General features: G+C 40.2%; 2 protein-coding genes across 2 annotated transcripts; one reads left to right on the top strand and one right to left on the bottom strand.

The window, feature by feature from the left end:
- Positions 1 to 591: 591 nt before the first annotated feature.
- PRSS37 (serine protease 37) lies at positions 592 to 6,175 on the bottom strand. Its single transcript, XM_017975571.4, has 5 exons — positions 5,710 to 6,175; positions 3,966 to 4,107; positions 2,505 to 2,758; positions 1,760 to 1,896; positions 592 to 839 (listed from the first exon to the last, which is right to left on the bottom strand). Exons 1-5 carry the CDS (start codon positions 5,741 to 5,743, stop codon positions 699 to 701), a joined length of 708 nt encoding a protein of 235 aa, XP_017831060.2. The 5' UTR covers positions 5,744 to 6,175; the 3' UTR covers positions 592 to 698.
- An 8,110-nt stretch (positions 6,176 to 14,285) lies between these two features.
- On the top strand, positions 14,286 to 19,290 carry LOC100398743 (olfactory receptor 9A1). Its single transcript, XM_017975737.5, has one exon. The coding sequence runs from the start codon at positions 16,524 to 16,526 to the stop codon at positions 17,466 to 17,468; it is 945 nt and encodes a 314-aa protein (XP_017831226.3). The 5' UTR covers positions 14,286 to 16,523; the 3' UTR covers positions 17,469 to 19,290.
- The last annotated feature ends 1,528 nt before the right edge of the window (positions 19,291 to 20,818 follow it).

Raw genomic sequence — 20,818 nt, 5'->3', positions numbered from 1 at the left:
ATCTTCTTTGGATCTAGATGACATCTTCACCTTTTACCAAGCTGCCAAACTCCCTTTTGGACTTGATTTATGATTGTTGACCTTGTTCTGAAGTTATGTTTTTTACTTTCTACTCTTCTACTAACTCTCTAAATGTACTGCAATTTATGTAGCGCTGAGATGAGGCATGCCGTTTCTTAGGAAAGCTTATCCCAGTACCCAAGATCTTAGCCACAAGTGAGAACTTCAAGCCCTTTAAGTGGAAAGAGAGGGAGGCAAATACATAGCCAACATCTATTGTGATGCTGTAGACTCCCCCATAACATTGAGACTAATAGCAAGGGATTTAGAATATGGCAATTTTGGGTTCCATTTCAGGCTCTGATGTCTACCAGCTATAGGCAATGTTAAGTAACCTCTTTTAGCCTTAATTTTCTCATGTGTAAAGTTGGAACAAAAGATAACCTCAAAGGTTTGTTATGAACATTAAATGAGATAATCAATGCAATCCAGGACAGTGTCGTAAATGCTCATTTCATGATTTGATCTTGGTTCTTCTCATCATTGTAGGATACAGAGACACAAACAAGAAAACATGGGCTACTAGTAAGCTACATTCCCAAATTTTTATTTGGAGATTTTATTTTGAATTGAGGGAAAATTATCTGCTTGTACAGTCCGTGGCAGAGCCAGTGGAATGCAGAGGAAGAAGTAGGGACTCAGTTGTCCTTAGCAGTGTTCTCAATCCAGGGTACATATTTGTAAACGTTGGTGTAGATGCCGACGTCCCCGCCCATGAAGTGCCCGACCTCGATCCCCTGGAGCTTGTCTTTGCAGATGACCGTAGCAACGGCCACCTCCTACCAGAGATCATGCAGAGATGAAGAGGTGAGAGAGAGAGGGTGAGTGTGTCAGATCTTCTCACAGGAACCTTGGTGTCCCGCTTGGCTGAGCCCTGTCTGCAGGCATATGCTGGACTCACAACCAGAGCACTGAATCAGGGGACAGAAAGCTTGAGCCCCTTTTTTTCTTCACTTTGCCATAATTAACTTTGTGTGACCTTGAGAAAGTCAGAGAACAGCCTCTCTAGAAGTCACATGTAAAATGGATCACACTCCATTTTTTTCAAGTGGTGAAGGCATTTTCTGTTTGTGAAAAGTCTGATTTTTTTTTAAATGGCTGTTTTTACAATTTTACTTGTAGTTATGAGAATGAACACCTAGCAAATGGTGTGTTTAACTGGATGTACTTTACTGTGCCTCTAATAAATAAAGACACTTTAAGGGAAGTCCATTACTGAAGAAACAGTACTGACTTTGCAGCAGCTTTATAAAATTCTCAAAAAATTATTTTTTGAGAATTTTATCTCATGCCTGTATTTTTTATCTCACGCCTGTATTTTTTATCTCACGCCTGTATTTTCTATCTCATGCCTGTAATCCCAGCACTTTGGGAGGCCGAGGCAGATGGATCACGAGGTCAAGAGATGGAGACCATCCTGGCCAACATGGTGAAACCCTGTCTCTATTAAAAATACAAAAATTAGCTGGGTGTGATGGCACATGCCTGTAGTCCCAGCTACTCGGGAGGCTGAGGCAGGAAAATCACTTGAACCTAGGAGGCAGAGGTTGCAGTGAGCCAAGATCATGCCATTGCACTCCAGCCTGGGCAACAGAGTGAGACTCTGTCTCAAAAAAAAAAAAAAAAAAAACAAGTAAATAGTTAACTGAGCATATGCAAATAAATGAAAGCTGAAAGCTGAATATAGAGAGAAGATTACCCCAAAAATTCTGCTGAATACTTTCACAAATTTCACGCATAAGGAGTTCCTGTGGCTTTTTCCTTGTTCTGTTTTCTGGCATTCTTTATCAGACATCACAGGGGCCTCCAGGTTCTGCCGCAGGTCAGGGTGTCGGCCTGAGGGAGATGGGGATAAAATAAAACATCCTGCTGACAATTGTGATTTAGTCCTTCTAACCATCAGCCTCTATTTCAACTTTTGTCTTTTTGTGCGTGTTTAAAGAAAATAAGGAATGAGGAAGAGGGGAGACATCATCAAGAGCATGGTTATGAGCTAATCTCAAAGATTTTGAAATAGGCTTTACGTCTCTTCGAGGTAGTTTATTTTTTATTGGTCGCCTTTCTTGGAGGACTAAATGACCTGAGTCAATTCTCAGAGGGGTCCTTCACATGTGAAATGAGCAAGTATGAGAAGTAGGACCACGCATGAGAAGGCATGCGAATTGTGCCTTTGACAATTGGGAATGACTGGGCCTCTGTGCAGAGTCAGATGGCCTGGTGGCTCCAGCTGCCAAAGCCCTGCAGAGGCTGTGGGGCATTAGACACCCGGGAAAGAGGAGCTTTGTTCCTCTGGGCAGATCTCTGATTGCCAGGCCACTCATGTAGCATCTCCATTAGGTCTCCTCTCATTCCCCTTTCCTCCTCTCTTCTCATAGCTATGAGGACATGGATCTTCGTCTTAAAGGACAACTGATGACCTGACTTGCTGTGGAAGGCACACTTACCACTGTTTTCTTGGCTCCAGTCCAAACCTGAGAGTAGACAGACAGTGCCTGGCCGGACATTGGTGGTGGCGAGGGGAAGGGGCTGGACTTTGGGGTTGAGCATAGCAGGCTTAGCCAGCTTGATGAGCATGAGGTCATCCTGTGGGGCGCTATGACTGTAGTTCCAGTAGCGGACGATCTGGATGGGGTTAATTGTCTGTTCAGTACCATCTCTGACTCTGGTCTTGAAATTTCCCAGCATCACTTTCAGATTTCTGGAGGGAGAAGGGATTGGAAGTAATCACTATCATCATCATCATGGCTAAGATACTGAATGTTACAAAGTACCAGGACCTGTGTCAAGTGCTTTTTCTGGATTATTTCATTTAACTCCACAACAAGTCTACAAAGTGGATTCTCTTTTTATCCCCATTTAGCCCATGAATTAATGGAGCACATAGGAGTAATCCACTCATGGTGATATAGTAAGTGGTGGAGCCCTCCACTACATTTTAATGTGTTCTTTAATGTACAGGAGAGGAAGATGATGCAAGTCAAGGAAATGTAGTTCTCTCACCTATCTAACTGGAAAATTTCCGTTTTGGTGAAGACCAGAGAATGAGATGACCTAGTTCTGGGTGTCTCCTCTTTGGTTCACTAGCTGATGCACTAACAACCCTATTCTATTCTGCTCTGCACCTTTGGAAGGGGACATATATGGATTTAATCAATGGGCTTTCTCGTCCTCTGGCTTCCTTGTATTGGCCACTAGGAAGCACCAGAAAGTAACTGGAGGGAGAAGAGTGAGATTGGAGTATTTACCCTCTCAGGTACCTCCCTGTGGTTTTGTCACAGAGTAGCTGTGTTCCTTGACTAGGGGTTACGATTCCAATCAGATTGTCTCTTCACACAGGTCTCGCCTTGTCTCTATCTGTCCCTGCCTCCTTTGAAATTGTTTTCTTCTCTTGCCTTTTTAGGCCTAGGGGTGGTAACTGCATTTTCTCAATACAAACCCTGGTGGTATGGAACTATTCTTAGGATCGCCCCTTTAATGCCTCCATACCTTTGTGATTAGTGTCTTTTTAAAATGCACCTCAGTTGACCCAATTTGAGTGCATCATCAGTTACCTGCTTGACCTTTAATTGATAAAAATGCATTCAAATTGCCAGTAAAAAAAAAACTTGAAAAATACTTATGAGAGACTGAGGAGGTATAACATGAAGCGCAGGGTTCCTATGCTATTCTGGGCTGGACAAGTCTTTATTGTGGGGACTGTGCCATGCATTGTAGGGTGTGGAACAGAATCTTTGCTCTAGCCTCTCCCCATTAGATGCCAGTAGCACTGCCCCCTCGTTGTGACAACCAAACATATCTTCAGACATTACCAAGTGTACCCTGGGGAGAAGTTACCCTTATCTGAGAGCCACTGATCTAGAATGAACAGTAGTTGTTCTGGGGATGGAGATGCCCAAATACTCAACTGTAAGTAGCAGTGAGCTGGGGCCAGTACCCAGCTGGGTTTGATGAGGACGCCCACACAGGGGTTGAAGTGAGACTTGAGGTATACCAAATAGGGAGCAGGGTCTTCTTTCTGAACAGATGCATCAGCAAAGAAAAAGGTCCCTGAGAAAATAATGAACATTCTTAATACATAAATATTAAAAAAATAAGATAATAATCTCCTAGTTGAAAAGGAATATGGATGATCCTTAAACAGTTATCAATTGGTCAGGAAATGTTAATGTATTTGACATGTTTTTCTAATAAAAATGTGAATTAAAATGATATACCATTTTATCTCATATTTGTAATAATTTTAATATTGATAATCTAAGAGTATAATGAGAGACTTTCATCACTGCTAGTAAATTGATTCCATCTTCTTGAAAAGCAATTTAGAAATAGGCATCAAGAATAATAAATTGTTTATAACCTGTGACCCAATCATTCCAACCCCAAGAATCCATTCTAAAGAAAAAAATCAGATATAGACAAGGATTACAAGTAAATGTGCTCATATTAGCACTATTTATAATAGCTGAACGTTGGAAACATAAATGTCTGATATGGTAATATTGGACATTGAAATGAAGTACATGAAAAAGTGGAACATCATATATTAAAAATTAAATTAGAATATTAAACAGAAAAAGAAATATTAATGCTTATTTAAGTTAAAAAGGAAAAGAACAATGTATATATAATCCATTTGTCTATAAACAAGTAAATAAAAAACCATTTAAACAGCAAAAATATAGAGAGTCTGGGAGTAAACTCAAAGTGTTAACATATGTTGATGAAGAGGTGGGATTATGAATGAAGATTATTTTTCTACTTAAAAATATCTAAATTTTGTAATATTAACATGTATTGTTTTTATGAATGAATTATTTATTACATACCCTAGAGAATAAAGGGGAGGAAGACTGATTCTAATATCAGAAATAAAGCCCTGTTCTTGTCTTGGCTGCTCTTGGTTCTCCTGTCAATCTTCCCCAAGCCTGGGCCTGTACCTCACCACACCCTTCTGTGTGATCATGCAGTTAGAAGCCCCAAGGAAAAAGGGTAGACTATCAACAAGGGCAAGAGACATTGAGCTCTCTATAGCAGGCACTGTGCTAAGTGCTTTACACAGATTTGTTTAATCTTCACAATAACTCTATAATATAGGTAGTCATACCCCATTTTGAAGACACTGAAGCACAGAAGTATTAATTAACTTGCCTAATCTCAGACAGCTAATGTGTGATACAAGCTAGGCAGTCAGAGTGGTGGGAAATGCCTCACCTGCAAATTCTGCCATCAGAAGAACTCCATGTGGGGCAGGGACTATAGAAGGTAGGACCCTAGTATTTGATCTTTTGTTTCTACCTTCTCCGTCTCCTGCATTCTGAGTCTTTAAAGTTTTGGAAATAGATGAATATCAGAGGTGAAAATGAGTTCTCTGTCCTAGTGACCACATTGGGGCTTAGCCAGATGGTGATGAGGCTCACCTTTTTGAATAATCAGGGTCGGTGGGAGTCCTTCTTCTAGGCATGTGTGTGCCTTAACCCACCCTATAGCTTAACACCAGAAAAGTAGGCTCAGCCTATCTAGAGAGCCTTTCGATGGCGTCTAAAAGGCAGGCCCCTAATTCTGCTGATGACAGTATTTTTGACTTTTTCTGTACTCTTTACACATCCTGCCTCTGCCTTATAGAACAGAGTACAAGGTCTGAATACTTACCAGCAAGGACACCCAAATAGAAGACAAATTTCATGGTGATCTAGCTTTTCCCCCCGTGAGATGGAGAAAATCAGAAGAGTGTGGAGTGATTGGCTTTGTTGTCTCCTCAGGAACACCTGGTAGACTCAGTGGCTATACTTAGGCATGGGGGCACTCCATGGAGCTGGAAAGCAGTTCTGGGCATAAACAGGAGAGGAGATGGCTCCAGATAGACAGATGAAAGCCCTTCTGTTCCAGGGAAGGTGGAGGACTGTGCCTCTACTGGGGCATTTCAGGGAAGGAAGCTCCTAATTCAGCTCCTTCTATCTGCTGCCCCTGAAAGCACAACTGTTTGAAGGTAGTTCAGTTGTCTGTGGAAAAGGCAGCTCTAGGCTCAGGACTTATCTTCCCTGCAAAGCTTTTGAGACCAGGGTTATGAGAGACAATGTTGTCTACCTTAGCTCAGGGAGAAAAGGTCCTGAGGTTTGCTTTGAACCTCCTAACAGTTACTTATACTCTCCCCAGCCCCTCCCATCTTTGTTACACTAGCTTCACATGTCCCTTTGATCACTATTTCATCACTCAGTCATCATCACCAACTTGGTCTTTGTTGTCCTGACCAACAGCATTGAGCCAAGAAAATTTGGAAATGAAAAGCATTCGTAGAACAGTTATCTTAATAGTTGGGGGATTGTTTACAGTCTAGATGACATTAGGCCTGGTGACAATTCAGAAGGCGGTACCTCTAATGTTTAAAGATTTAGGCTAATGATAGGCTACCAGATTCATCCTTGGATCATTAGGAACACAGTTTAACAAGAAAAAGAGTGGTAACACTAATAGCTAATATCCGCTAAGCATTTCCTGAATCCTAGGCACTGAGCTAAGGTCTTTACAGACTTGTCAGTAGAGATTTTGTATCAGGTTAGTCTGAGGTGTAAAATTCATTACATTTTGTATCACTCTAACCCTTTAAAGTTAGAATCTTAAACCCATAATCTCATTCCAAATGTCACAGCAACCCCAGAAAGAAGAGATAGGGCTGGGCCTGGTATCATTATTTCTGGTTTGTGGGTGGCAGAACTGAACCAGAAAGAATATAAGTAATTTTCCCAAAGTCACATGTGATAGACGAGGAGAAGTAGGCCTTGTTACTGGAGTAGGGTTGCAGGTCCCCTACCAGGTTACTTAAGGTTATATACCCACTGCCTGAAACTTAATGGCCAAGTAGTAAGCCAATGCCATGGTGTCCAGCCAAGGAGCAGGTGTCGTTGATGGCCAAGTGGTGAGAGCCAAGGCCATGGTGCCCAGCTGAGGAGCAGGTGTCTTTGAGAACCCAAACATCCCAGAGAATATCTGAGAACTTACCAAGGAAAGTTCCCATCATGCATGCACAGTAGGCAAAGAGCCAGAAAATTAGCTTAAAAGCAGCTTAGAAATGGAAAGCAGGGCAGGTCTCTGAAGTTGTTCTCTGCTATCTAGAAGTGTCTCATATGTAAGACCTAGTAACCTTATTCACTGGCCAAGCTGGACTTCTCTGAGTCATTCTTTGGTCTCTTGGCTCCCTCCAAGTTTGGGGGAAGGTTTTTTAAAAACATGATTCTGGATTTTTCTAGTTACAATTGGCATCACAAATGGGGTCAGAGAGACCAAATAAAGCGTCAGGAATGAGTGTCTATGGTGGGGAATCCCTGGGTGGTCAGCTCCACGTGGAGTGGAGTTGCCCAACTGCAGAACCTTTGTGGACCACTGCATGAGTAGAGGGATGCTTGGAAAACACTGGCAAGGACTGAAGACCTATTGCAAGAAGCTAAGATACTAAAGCATGATAATGGTAGTAAATGTGGTGTTATTGCAATGAGGCTGGCTAATGACAAATCATTAGAGCAGGACAGGGAAAATGGGTAGAAACTCTTACAGAAGTTCAGAGGCATGGTTTTCTAATCCTACAGCTGGTAACATATTATGGCCCTTTCTTGTGCACATTTTGAAACTGTTGGGCAAATTACACGAAAAATTTAGAGCTCAAATCTACAGCTATAGAGTTTAAGTAGAGTCTTCTAAAGCTCTTTATTTCTCTTTCCTTTTCTGCCTGCTTTGAATCTACTGTTATTAAGCTACAGGTATTGAGATGAAATTCGCTAATTCAAGGCCACTTGGAGATTTTGTTTTCCTTATACAGTTCAGCCAGTTCTAGCTAAAATGTAAAGAATTAAACTCATTTGGAACTGAAAAAAATGGATAAAGGAGATTTTTAAAAATCAAACTGCCATTAGAAATTGTTTTACCAAATTATCGATCCACTGCTTTCCTTGGATTACCTATTGGGGCAAATAAAGTTTAGCCATGTGAACAGGTCTCAATTTTATCAAAAATAATTTGGATCCAGCTGTCTTTTATATAATAATGAGTTTGTGAAGCCACAAAGATGCCATGGGGGTGATTTGGGGTTTGTGATAAAAGCAACCAGTGTGAATGGTACCTGTAGGATTTTGGTCTCAATTATGAGAGCGTGCAGAACCCATTATACAGTCCTAGAGCAACAGTTATTGGCCATGTATAGGGCATTGCAAGAAGTGGAGGCCATCACCAGAAAGCAGACCATCACACTAAACACTGCCTATGCCATAAAAAGATGAACGGAAGGCCTTGGCATCATTCCCTATGAAGCTGGGAAGGCCTGTGAAATAGGTCCCACAAACTCTCAGGGATGCCTCTGCAACTCTGAGAAATGCTCCTGAAGAAAATGGACATACTGTGTTCCTAAGAACACCAGTGGATCTGCCAAGAGGTGACAGCTATGTGGACCTGAAGTTGAGCTGGAAAGTGCCCCCATACTGGATTGGTTTTATGGGATGGGAGGGTACCACGAAGACTGCTGGAGGGGTGGTCATCTCAGCTGTGTTCCTTGATGGAGGTCTGAGAGCCTTACAATATCAACACAGGGCAGCATCAATACCTCTGGAGCGGGCACAGTGCAGATAGAGTGGGCAAGACCAGAAGCTTAGCAATTAATTGGATGCTTACCCACTCCTAGGGAGAGAAGCTATGTGTGGTACTGTTAGCTAGGCCTGAAGCCCGTAGTAGCCTCCCTGATAAGACCAATGGGAGAATATACATTGCTAATAATGTTGTAAGGAGTGGATGCACCCATGAAGGATCCTACTAAACATCTGTGTCTATGTCCATAGGCTCTTGTTACTGCTACCCACAGCATCTGGACTGGGCTGTGACTAGAGCAGCAATCAGCAACCAGTCTGATTGTTGGGTTTATGGATGCCTTTTCCTATCAAATGATAATAATATGCCTTGGCTTGGAATAGTCTGCCTTTACCCCTGCAGAATTGGAGTGATTGGTTCAGCAGCACTAATAATGCAACTCAGGTTCACTGGGGATTGCCTTCACTTGGAAGCCCAATCACCAACCTGATGGTCATCCAACTACATGTTCCATTATAGGCACTATCTGTTGTGCATATATCCCTGATAAAGAGAATATTGTTACAGATACTTTAAATCAATCATTTGTCAACTCAGATCTATGACATAAGTCAATCAGGTTTCTTTGACCCGTTTTCAGATTGTTTACACATCTTACCTAGTCACTGGAGTTATGTTTTGCTAAAAGGCATTATAATTGTAGTTAGCATCTGCTTTTTATGCTCTTGTGTGCACTGTGGATGAGGCCTGTATCCACAAGCCATGGCTATACATTATTGGCCTGTATAGTTCTTCCCCTCGTGCCCAGCTCAGGGACACTTATGCAAGATTGGCAGAAAGCTTGTATGAGCTTATGGACAGGGTGGATTCTAGTGTGATGTGTCCCCTACCATGTTACTTAAGGGGTGTATGTCCACTGCTTAAACCACAAAGGTTGGACAGTGAGCCAATACCATAGTGCCCAGCTGAGGTGCAGGTGTCCCTAAGAATCCAAACATCCCAGTGAATATCTGAGAACCTACCAAGGAAAACAGTCCCATCACACATATACATAGTAGGCAAAGAGCCAAAAAATTAACTTAAAAGTGGCTTAGAAATTGGAGTCAGGGCAGATCTCCAAAGCTGTCCTCTGCATCCAGGAATGCCTCTTATGTGAGTCCTAATAAACTCATTTATTCGCCAAACTAGGCTTGTCTGAGTCATGTTTTGATCTCTCAGTTCCTGCTGAGATTAGGAGAAGGTTATTTATTTAATATTTAGTTCTCCAACTTTGTTCTTTTTCAGTATCTTGTTGGCTATTCTGGGTATTTTGACTTTCTATTCTGAACTTTACAATCAATTTTTAGTATTCATAAAATAACTTGCTGGAATTTAATTGGGATTGTATTGAATCTATAAATCAAGTGAAGAACTAACGTCTTAAAAGTATGGAGTCTTACTACTTATCTTTTCATTTATTTTGATTTCCTCACATGAATTTTGTATGTTAGATTTTTATCTAAGTATTTCTCTTTTTTTGGTGCTTATGTAAATGGTATTGTGTTTTTAATTTCAAATTCAAATTGTTCATTTTGGTATATAGGAAAGTAAGTGACTTTTACACATTGACTTTATATCCTGCTACATTTCTATAATTGCCTATTTGTTCCAGGAGAATTTTTCCACCAATTTTTTAAGATTATTTATGTGAACAATCATGTCACCTGTGAACAAAGACAGTTTATGACTTCCTTTCCAACCTAAGTACCTTTTCTTGTCTTATGGCATTAGCTGAGATTTCCAGTACAGTTTTGATTAGGAGTGTTCAGTGGGGCACTAGTTATTTCCCATTAAATATGATGTTAGCTGTAGGCTTTTTTGTGGATATGCTTTATTAGGTAAGGAAGTTCCTCTCCATTCCTAGTTTGCTGAGAGTTTTTAAAAGCATCAATGAATATTTGATTTTGTCAAATGCTTCTCCTACAGCTATTAATATGAATATATGATCTTTCCTTTTTGTTGTTGATGTGATGAATTATATTAATTGGTTTTCTAAGGTGAAACCAGCCTCACATATCAGGGATAAATTGTACTTGGTTTTGGTATATAATTCTTCTTATACTTGTTAGATTTGATTTGCTAATAATTATTTCAGTTTTATTTGAGAATTTTTGCATCTATCTTCAGGAGAAACTTGGTCTGTAATTTTTCTTTATTGTACTATCCTTGTTTGTTTTTGGTATTAGTGTGATGCTGGCCATACAGAATAAATAGGAAGTGTTTCCTCTGCTTATATTTTCTGGAAGAGATTGCAGAGAATTAGTAATCATTTCTTTTTATTTATTTATTTATTTATTTATTTATTTATTTTCTTTTTTTTTCTTTTTCTTTTTTTTTATTAATTTTTTATTGCATTTAAGGTTTTGGGGTACATGAGCAGAACATGCAAGACAGTTGCGTAGGTACACACATGGCAGTGTGTTTTGCTTCCTTTCTCCCCTTCACCCACATTTGGCATTTCTCCCCAGGCTATCCCTCCCCGCCTCCCCCTCCCACTGGCCCTCCCCTTTTCCCCCTAATAGACCCCAGTGTTTAGTACTCCCCTCCCTGTGTCCATGTGTTCTCATTTTTCATCACCCGCCTATGAGTGAGAATATGCGGTGTTTCATTTTCTGTTCTTGTGTCAGTTTGCTGAGAATGATGTTCTCCAGATTCATCCATGTCCCTACAAACGACACAAACTCATCATTTCTGATTGCTGCATAATATTCCATGGTGTATATGTGCCACATTTTTCCAATCCAGTCTATTATCAATGGGCATTTGGGTTGATTCCAGGTCTTTGCTATTGTAAACAGTGCTGCAATGAACATTCGTGTACATGTGTCCTTATAGTAGAACGATTTATAGTCTTTTGGATATATACCCAGTAATGGGATTGCTGGGTCAAATGGAATTTCTATTTCTAAGGCCTTGAGGAATCGCCACACTGTCTTCCACAATGGTTGAACTAATTTACACTCCCACCAACAGTGTAAAAGTGTTCCTTTTTCTCCACATCCTCTCCAGCATCTGTTGTCTCCAGATTTTTTAATGATCGCCATTCTAACTGGCATGAGGTGGTATCTCAATGTGGTTTTGATTTGCGTCTCTCTGATGACCAGTGACGATGAGCATTTTTTCATATGATTGTTGGCCTCACATATGTCTTCTTTCATAAAGTGTCTGTTCATATCCTTTGCCCACTTTTGAATGGGCTTGTTTGGTTTTTTCCTGTAAATCTGTTTGAGTTCTTTGTAAATTCTGGATATCAGCCCTTTGTCAGATGGGTAAACTGCAAAAATTTTTTCCCATTCTGTTGGTTGCCGATTCACTCTAGTGACTGTTTCTTTTGCCGTGCAGAAGCTGTGGATTTTAATTAGGTCCTATTTGTCTATTTTGGCTTTTGTTGCCAATGCTTTTGGTGTTTTGTTCATGAAGTCCTTGCCTACTCCTATGTCCTGGATAGTTTTGCCTAGATTTCCTTCTAGGGTTTTTATCGTGCCAGGTTAGTAATCATTTCTTCTTTAAGTCTTTGGTAGTATTCACCAGTGAAAATATCTGGGCTGGGTGTTTTTTCTTTTGGAAGGTTATTAATTGCTTACTCAATTTCTTTAATAGATACAGGCTTATTTATTTATTTATTTTTTGAGACGGAGTTTCGCTTTTGTTACCCAGGCTGGAGTGCAATGGCGCAATCTCGGCTTACCGCAACCTCCGCCTCCTGGGTTCAGGCAATTCTCTTGCCTCAGCCTCCTGAGTAGCTGGGATTACAGGCACACGCCACCATGCGCAGCTAATTTTTTGTATTTTTAGTAGAGATGGGGTTTCACCATGTTGACCAGGATGGTCTCGATCTCTTGACCTCAGGATCCACCCACCTTGGCCTCCCAAAGTGCTGGGACCACAGGCATGAGCCACCGTGCCTGGCCGATATAAGCTTATTTAGTTCATCCTTGTCTGAGTTTAGGTAGATTGTGTCTTAGAAGGATTAGTTTGTTTATACAAATTATCAAATTTGTTGGTGTAGAGTTTCTCACAGTGTTCTTTTACCATTCTTTTGATGTCCATGGTATCAATGATAATGGCCTTTCTTTTGTCTCTTACATTAGTAATTTTTGTCTTCTTTCTTTTTTCTTGGTTAGCTCGGTGAGAGAGGTTTGTCAATGTTCTTGGTCTTTTCAAAGAGCCTGTTTTTGGCTTTCTTGATTTCTCTCTTTCCTATTTTCAATTGCTTTGATTTCAGCACTAATTTTTATTATTTATTTTCTTCTGCTTTCTTTGGATTTAATTTTCCGTCATTTTTCAAGTTTTCTGAGGTTGAAGCTTACATGATCTGCTTTATGTTTCGATAGTAATCTTTTACCATAGGAGATTGCAGAATTTTTGTTAGTCTTACAATATTCTTACACAATGGCTGGACTTTTTACCATAGAATCTGTCTTAAGTGAAACAAAGATTAGCACCTTGGGCCAGTCCTTCAGGTAGTCCAGACAGATTAGAATAGACATGCATAGCACTTTGTGAATGGGGTTTGCTCTGCACTCTCTAGAACCAGAGACTGGATCTCACTTTGGGGATACAGGCTGTCATTTTCAAGACTGCTGGTGAGGTGGGGAGAGGTAGGCAAAGGTAATTAAAAACACCACAAAGCTTTCCTAATATTTTTAAGTTTTTTTTTCTTGTTTCAGTGTTTGCTTGGTTGCTGAAAAACTGAGTATTTTCTAAAGTTCTGATAAAGTTGATTTTGGCAGTTTCAGGCTGTTTTTGTCTTTTCAGTGGAGAGTCAGGAGCTTGAAGCTGCCTGTACCACTGTTTTCTCATGTTACTCGCTCATCCCTGGCCTCTGGATTTTTGATATATATTAGTCATGTTTCTCAAGAGGAAGAGAGCCAATAGTATATGTGTATACACAAGTGTTCATGTACACACACATATTTTCATATATATATATATATATATATATATATATATATGAAAGGAAATTTATTCAGGAGAATTGGTTCACATGATTACAAAGGAGAAGTCTCCAAGTAGGTTTTCTCCAAGGTGGGAAATGAGAAAACCTTGTAGTGTAGCTCAGTCCCAGCTCAAAAGCCTCAAGACCAAGGAAGCTGACAGTGTAGCTTCCAGTCTGAGGCAGGATGCTGGTGCAAGTCCTAGAGTCCAAAGGCTGGGATTTGATGTCTGAGAGTGGGAGGAGAAAAGACACTTACTTTAGAAGGGTGAGAGAAAGAGAGAGAGAGGAATCTAAGCAAGCTGAATGTCCCCCTTCTGAAAACTTTGTTCTAGCCTCATCCACAGCCCATTGGATGGGCCTCCTCTCCAAGTCCACTGACCCACATGTCAATTTCCCCTGGAAGCACCCTCATAGACACTCCTAGGACCCAATGCTTCACTGTCCATCTAGGCATCTCTCAATCCAGTCAAGTTGACACATGTGTTAACCATCACAGGCAGTGTAGTCTCTGTAGGGTTAAATGGAATTAGAGAGATGCACATGAGAGAATGCAGGACTGACTTGAGCTGTTTATAACCCGGACTGAGAGCCTAGAGAAAGACAGCCTGGGTTTCGAGAAACTCTTGATGAGGGAGATTACAAGTTTTCCCATTACACAAAACTTTTAAGAGTTCTCAAACCTGATTAGTCTCAGGAGAGAAAAGCTGAACGTTTCTTTGGTGTTTCTTTCGCTGTATCCCTAGGGTTTCTCTGAACTAACTTAACTTAGTGAACAATATTCCTTAGGGATGCATTGCAGAGTGAAAGAAGGAGGGAAAGAGAAAGAGGGAAACAGTGGGGCATCCCATGGCATTATGATTTCTAGACTTCACTGAGAGTAAAGAAGCAGCAGCTTCCTCTGGGTCACAGAGCAATCTCAGCACTAATCAGTCAGGAGGCACCCTGGGTCGAGTCCTAAGGAGCCATTCAACTTTTCACTCCAGGGTATTTCTCTGGAGGTGAGTATTTTCCAGGAGTTCTGCTCTGTGAAGGAGAAACTAGGAGAGGCTCAGGATGGGAAGTTCTGGGCTTGCTTGTCCTGTAGGATGAGGACATCCAGATTCTAAAGAGTAATAGGCTCATTATCAAATCCTTCTTGCATAGCAGTAAGCACTTTCAACCATTCTGACTCAGTGCTTGAGGTAGGCACAGTTCCTTGCTATTGTCAGAACCAGAGTATCTCCTTTCTTTTCATCTGGTCCCATGTAAGCAGAGATTGTGGAGATCAGACTGATTTATTTCATCAAGTTGGTCCTTCCCAAATATTATTTTACAAGAGGTCTCAGAGAGAGGACTGAATGAACTTAGACTGGGCACTGTCTCAGTGAGGATAGAAGGGAGAGAAAGCAGCTGCCTTCAGCATTGGTGATAACTAAGTGTTCATTGGCTCTGATCATAGATTCAGCCTTTAATTGACAAATTCATTTAATTCATTCAAAAATAGTACTAGATCATGAGACACGATGAACAAGAATGACGATCTTCTTGCTTTAACAGTGCCTACAGTGTAATATGAGTGACATAATTTCAAGTGATGAAGGCTAAAAAGATAAGTAGATTATCTTTAGCAAGGAGATAGTGAGTGAAGGGTAGTATGTGTTTTTTCTTAGACAGAATGATGAAGACAATTTCCCTGAACTTGGACACTCGGGCAAGACCTGAAGGAAGCAAGGGATAAAGCCCAGAAATTCTAAGGTACTCAGGAAATTGGGTCCATTTTATGTTAGTAACAGCTGGCTCTTTAATTTCTGGTATGATTTTGGGAGAAAAAATGTGATGTATAAGGAACATTGACTTTGAGGAGATATCCCAAACTTTATAATAGAATGAGAGCATACCCTCTGTATTTAGAAGCTGGGCTGGACCTGGAGGTCACACTTGGTGGCTTTGGGCTCTCCTAGAGGCAAGGCATGTAGACCTAAAGCCTTTTATTTGTCAGTCTCAGTATGAGGTCAATGTGGGACAGACAGAGACTGAGGGTAAAAGTTCCTCCTATGCTTCATTCTGAATCTGACTTCTGTCACAGTCTGGTGACAGGAGTTGTTAGAGTCTTAGAAAGAGATGGCCAGGCTCAACTCAGCCCAGGTGCTCATTTGTCAGCCTTCTGTGAGAAGACATGTTCACTGAGGACAAAAGTAAGGGAGGGTTTCATTCCCAAGATAGGGAGGAAGAAAGGAGTAATCCATGCAGGGAACCAGCTGACCAGTAGATTAAGAGATACTCAGTCCTTGCCCTCGAGAATTTATAGAAACTCCTCAGGAGACTTCCCTCAGTTTCACCAACACACAACAGTGATGATGAAGGAAAAGCAGAAGTTTTAAAATAAACATTCTGTAAATGGAACCTACATTCAGATGAAACAAAGAAACCAAGTAACGAGCTCAGGGGTGTTGGCAGGAAAACTTTTGTATAGAACATGATACTGGAGCAGGAATTTACAGGATAGAAAATACTTGGCAGATGGAGTAGTTTAGGACTTCCAGATGGAAGGGAGTTAGTGGTGGAAAGGAACCCACTGTGGTCATGGAGGCTGACTGATGACTGTTTAGAGCAGAGTGGGAGGCAGGTGAACTGAGCATTGAGGGTGCAGTGGTGCCTGCTGGGTGGGAGACAGGCTCTCATGTTTATAATACAGCACTGGGGACGGATCATCTTCTTGGCCAGCTCAACTTTTCTCACACATTGTGCATATTTAGAAAAATTGCCACTGACCATATACAGGAATAGTAGAATATGAATGCTTACTATTCCAGTCATGTTGTGAAGTCTGTGGACAGGAGGGGAATTTCAAAACAGTTTCTACATCTGTTGGGATGGGAAGCCATATTAGCTTTCTTTTGTTTTCTAGATTTCAGAAGGGTAAAGCACTCAGAAGTAAATGTTGGGAAATTCCTCCAGTGCCACTGAATTTTTTCTCTTAGGATTCCCTGGCTCCCAAGAAGTACGTCGTATCCTTTTTGTGACTTTCTTCCTTTTGTATGCAGTGACGGTGATGGGAAACACAGTCATCATTATCACCGTCTGTGTTAATAAACATCTGCAGTCCCCCATGTATTTCTTCCTTGGCCACCTCTCTGTCCTGGAGGTCCTGATCATATCCACCGCTGTCCCTTGTATGCTCTGGGGGTTGCTGCTTCCAAACACTCAGAGCATATCTTTGGCTGCGTGTGCTGCACAGCTATATTTATACCTTTCTTTGGGTACCTCGGAGTTGGCATTACTTGGAGCAATGGCTGTGGACCGTTATGTGGCTGTGTGTAACCCTTTGAGGTACAACATCATTATGAACAGCAGCACCTGCATTTGGGTGGTAATTGTGTCATGGGTTTTTGGGTTTCTTTCTGAAATCTGGCCGGTCTATGCCACTTTTCAGCTTACTTTCTGCAAATCAAATGTGTTAGATCATTTTTACTGTGATCGAGGGCAGTTGCTCAAGGTATCCTGTGAGGATACTCTTTTAACAGAGTTTATTCTTTTTCTAATGGCCGTTTTCATTATCATTGGTCCTTTGATCGCTACAATCGTCTCCTACACCTACATCATCTCCACCATCCTCAAGATCCCATCAGCCTCTGGCCGGAGGAAAGCCTTCTCCACCTGTGCCTCCCACTTCACTTATGTTGTGATCGGCTTCGGCAGCTGCTTGTTTCTCTACGTGAAACCCAAGCAAACACAGGCAGCTGAGTATAACAGGGTAGCATCATTGCTGGTTTTAGTGGTGACCCCTTTTCTGAACCCTTTTATCTTCACCCTGAGGAATGACAAATTCATACAGGCCTTTGGAAATGTCTTGAAACGCTGCTATCAGCTCCTGAAAAGTTAAGTCTGTCCTGAGTTAAATCCATCCTCATGATGGGTTTGAGGAATCTGATAGTACTAACTGAATCCAAAATGATCATTCTCAGAATCAAACATCTCATGGTCTACAATGGGTATTTAAGCTATGACACAGCTTCAATTTATATTGAATTCTTTTTCCATGGAAGATCACATCATTATTTTTAGATAGAGGTATAAATTTATTAGCCCTCTGTAGTTGTAATGCATGTTGCAAAATGAATGTGAGAAGTGTAAACATCTGAAAGATGTTCAGTGTTTTAAACCTTGGACCTGATAATGAGGAAAACAAAAGAAGCATGATATATTTTCTTACATCTGACATACGTGTTTGATCTTATGTGCCAAGATTATCTTCCTCTATATTGCCATGTGGTTTCAAGGTGTCTGCTCATTGTTTAAACTCACTAGTACCTCTCTGAGTAATCTTAGGGCCAGCACAAGCTCCAAACTTTCCTTGTTGATTCCTGCTTGCAGTGTCCAATAGCAACAGTGCATTTCTTTGGGTTTTCCGACTGGCATTTGTGAGAGTGAACTCACTCCCCGACCCTAACTGCTTAGCGATCTTAAGACTGAATGTGTGCTCATACAGGCACATCTCAAACTGGTGGACCTTCTCAGGTGTGGATAGAAGATCTTAGAAAGAGGCATTTTATCTAATGTCACCCATATCATTATGCCAGCCTCAAATGAGGGAGGGAAATGGAGCTGTGTTTTGGGAGGTGATGTGATAAGGGATAGCTGGGCTTTCTGTGTCTTTGGGCTGAGGGTGGAGTGGAGAGAGGGCAGAGGGAATGGTAGCCTACAGCCCCTTTTCCTGCATCTCATGCATTCTTCAATCCTGAAATGGCACAATCGTCCTCAGAACTCCCTTTGCTTTCCCACTTCCTGCTCAGTTTCTTCCTTAATTCCTTTTTGTGTGTCTCTTTCTGTGACTACCAAACTCATTTGTTTCTTTTCTCCCTTATTTTCTGACAAAATCCAGGTTTATCACCTGCCTTCTAGCTCTACACTGAACTCCCTTAATTCCTCTATCTCAGTTCCTGTATTGCCCCATCCTCTCCCTAGTTCCTGTCATACCCACTAGTTGCAATTAATATTTCTGTATTGCTTAACACACAGTTTTCTCTGCGTCATTACACAAATGATTACACAAGTCTGGTGGCAAGCCGAATGGACATTAAAAGATGACTACTTATATATTTTATGGGACTTTCATTCAGTTGCTATTATATGAGGGTTGGAAACACGAGGATGTTTTCTGTACCAGTAAAAATAAAGTGTATCTCCAAGATACACTGTTGGATAAGAAAAGCAAACAACAGAAAATGTTTATTTGTTATTTTTTTTAAAAAATAAGAACAAGGTACAACTTAGTTTATATGCATATTTATATGTAGTTGCATAAAGAAACATCTGGGAGGGAAACAAGGAAATGGGTTACCTTGGGGATGTGTTTTTGGAAATGGCATTTATGGGAATAGTCTGTGAAGGACACTGTTTATGGTACAGCTGTGCATGTTGCTTTCTCTTCTCCATCATAGTAATGTTGTACCATCTAAAAAATAAAAGACTTCATTCTGTTTCTAATTGCCAAGGAAAGTCTGCTTGTTTATCCACATAATTGATTGTAACAAAGGAGATATTTTGGCAGAAGGGTCTTTATGAACTCTGAATATTTTGTAAAGTTTCTCTGGAGCTAAGTAGGGAAAATGGAAGAATAATAAGGGAGCATAGATGGGGCTTCATATTTTTCTTATCCTGAGGTCTTCATTACTTTTATAATAATATAGAGATATTCTTTAGACATTTTGAGTATTGCTTTATAAATACCTTTTTTCAATCTGTTTTTTGACTTTTTAGTTTTTAATGAAATCTTGTCATGTAAAAGTATTAATTTTCCTTTTGTCAAATTAATAATTTCTTTTGTGATTTGTATGTGCGTATATTGTTAACAATTTTTTTATTCAAAAGATTCAAAAATTGTCTTTTGAAATATCTAGGCCCAGCTGCAGTGGCTCACACCCATAATCCCAGCATTTTGGAGGCCGAGATAGGCAGGTCACTTGAGGTCAGGAGTTTGAGACCAGCATGGCCAACATGGTGAAACCCTGTCTCTCTTAAAAATTTTTAAAAATTAGCCGAGCATGGTGGCATGTGGCTATAATCCCAGCTACTGAGGAGGCTGAGGTAAGAGAATCATTTGAGCCAAGATCACACCACTGCATTACAGCCTGAGTGACAGAGTTAGACTCTGTCTTAAAAAAAAAATCTCTGTAGTTTGACAATGGAGATACAGTAGAACATTTTTTTTTAAAAAAAGAGAAAATGAGGAGAGCATATGCAAATATTTTTAAAACATTTTCAGTAATTACATTTGTGGATATAGTATTAGCATTTTATAATTGTTGCATGTGTGATGTGAGATAAAGCAAATGATTACTTATTGAATATCCCAATTTCAAATATAATATAGAGGAGGTTAGGGAAAGTGATTAGAGTCTTCTATTTAAATTATATATATACATGATGGACTCATGGTCTATCTATCTATCTATCTATCTATCTCCCATTTATCTATTTACCTGCTGACTATGTGCACTCAAAATTCCAATGACATTGAGCATTCAAATAAATATGATCATTCCTAGGTTCAGATTGTGGTATTGCAATCATTTTTCTCAATGTGAGAATCTAGGGCTTCTTAAAGAAATGACTGATTCCAGGTTTAGTACAGGAAACTTATAAGGTGAAGTTGAAACAGATGAATATGTTTAATTGCACCATGTGGATGAAAGGAGCAAAACCCACATTATGGACAACTCTACAGTCAAAATACCTGAGTTCTTCAACAAGTAGATTGGAAGAAAGTGATTGGGCTGTACAGAGAAACTATAGATTAAAATAGACTTAAAACATACAGAATTACAAAATATGCAAGACTAGGCTATAATGTGTAACAATTCAAATTGGGATGATTAAACCATTCAGAAAGCAAGGCAGTAATTTTTTTTTTCTTTTTCTTTTTTAATTTTTTATTGGATTATAGGTTTTGGGGTACATGAGCAGAGCATGCAAGACAGTTGCGTAGGTACACACATGGCAGTGTGGCAAGGCAGTAATTATTTAAAGTTTGAGATTGTTGTTTTTGCTGATAATGTGAGCATTGCAATTGTAATGGAACACACAAATGGTTTTATGTGGCTGCTATCAAAATTCTGTTTCCTGATCTTGGTAGTGATTGCAATTATTATGAAGTGATTTACCTTGTGATAGTTATACATATTTTTAAGTGGTGTTTCTATCTTGACATTTGATATTAAAATCAAATAATTA

This window comes from Callithrix jacchus, chromosome 11 (genome assembly GCF_049354715.1).
Source record: "Callithrix jacchus isolate 240 chromosome 11, calJac240_pri, whole genome shotgun sequence".
Classification (NCBI taxonomy): domain Eukaryota; kingdom Metazoa; phylum Chordata; class Mammalia; order Primates; family Cebidae; genus Callithrix; species Callithrix jacchus.
The sequence above is the reverse complement of the archived record's forward strand: the minus strand, read 5'-3'. Positions and strand labels throughout refer to the sequence as shown.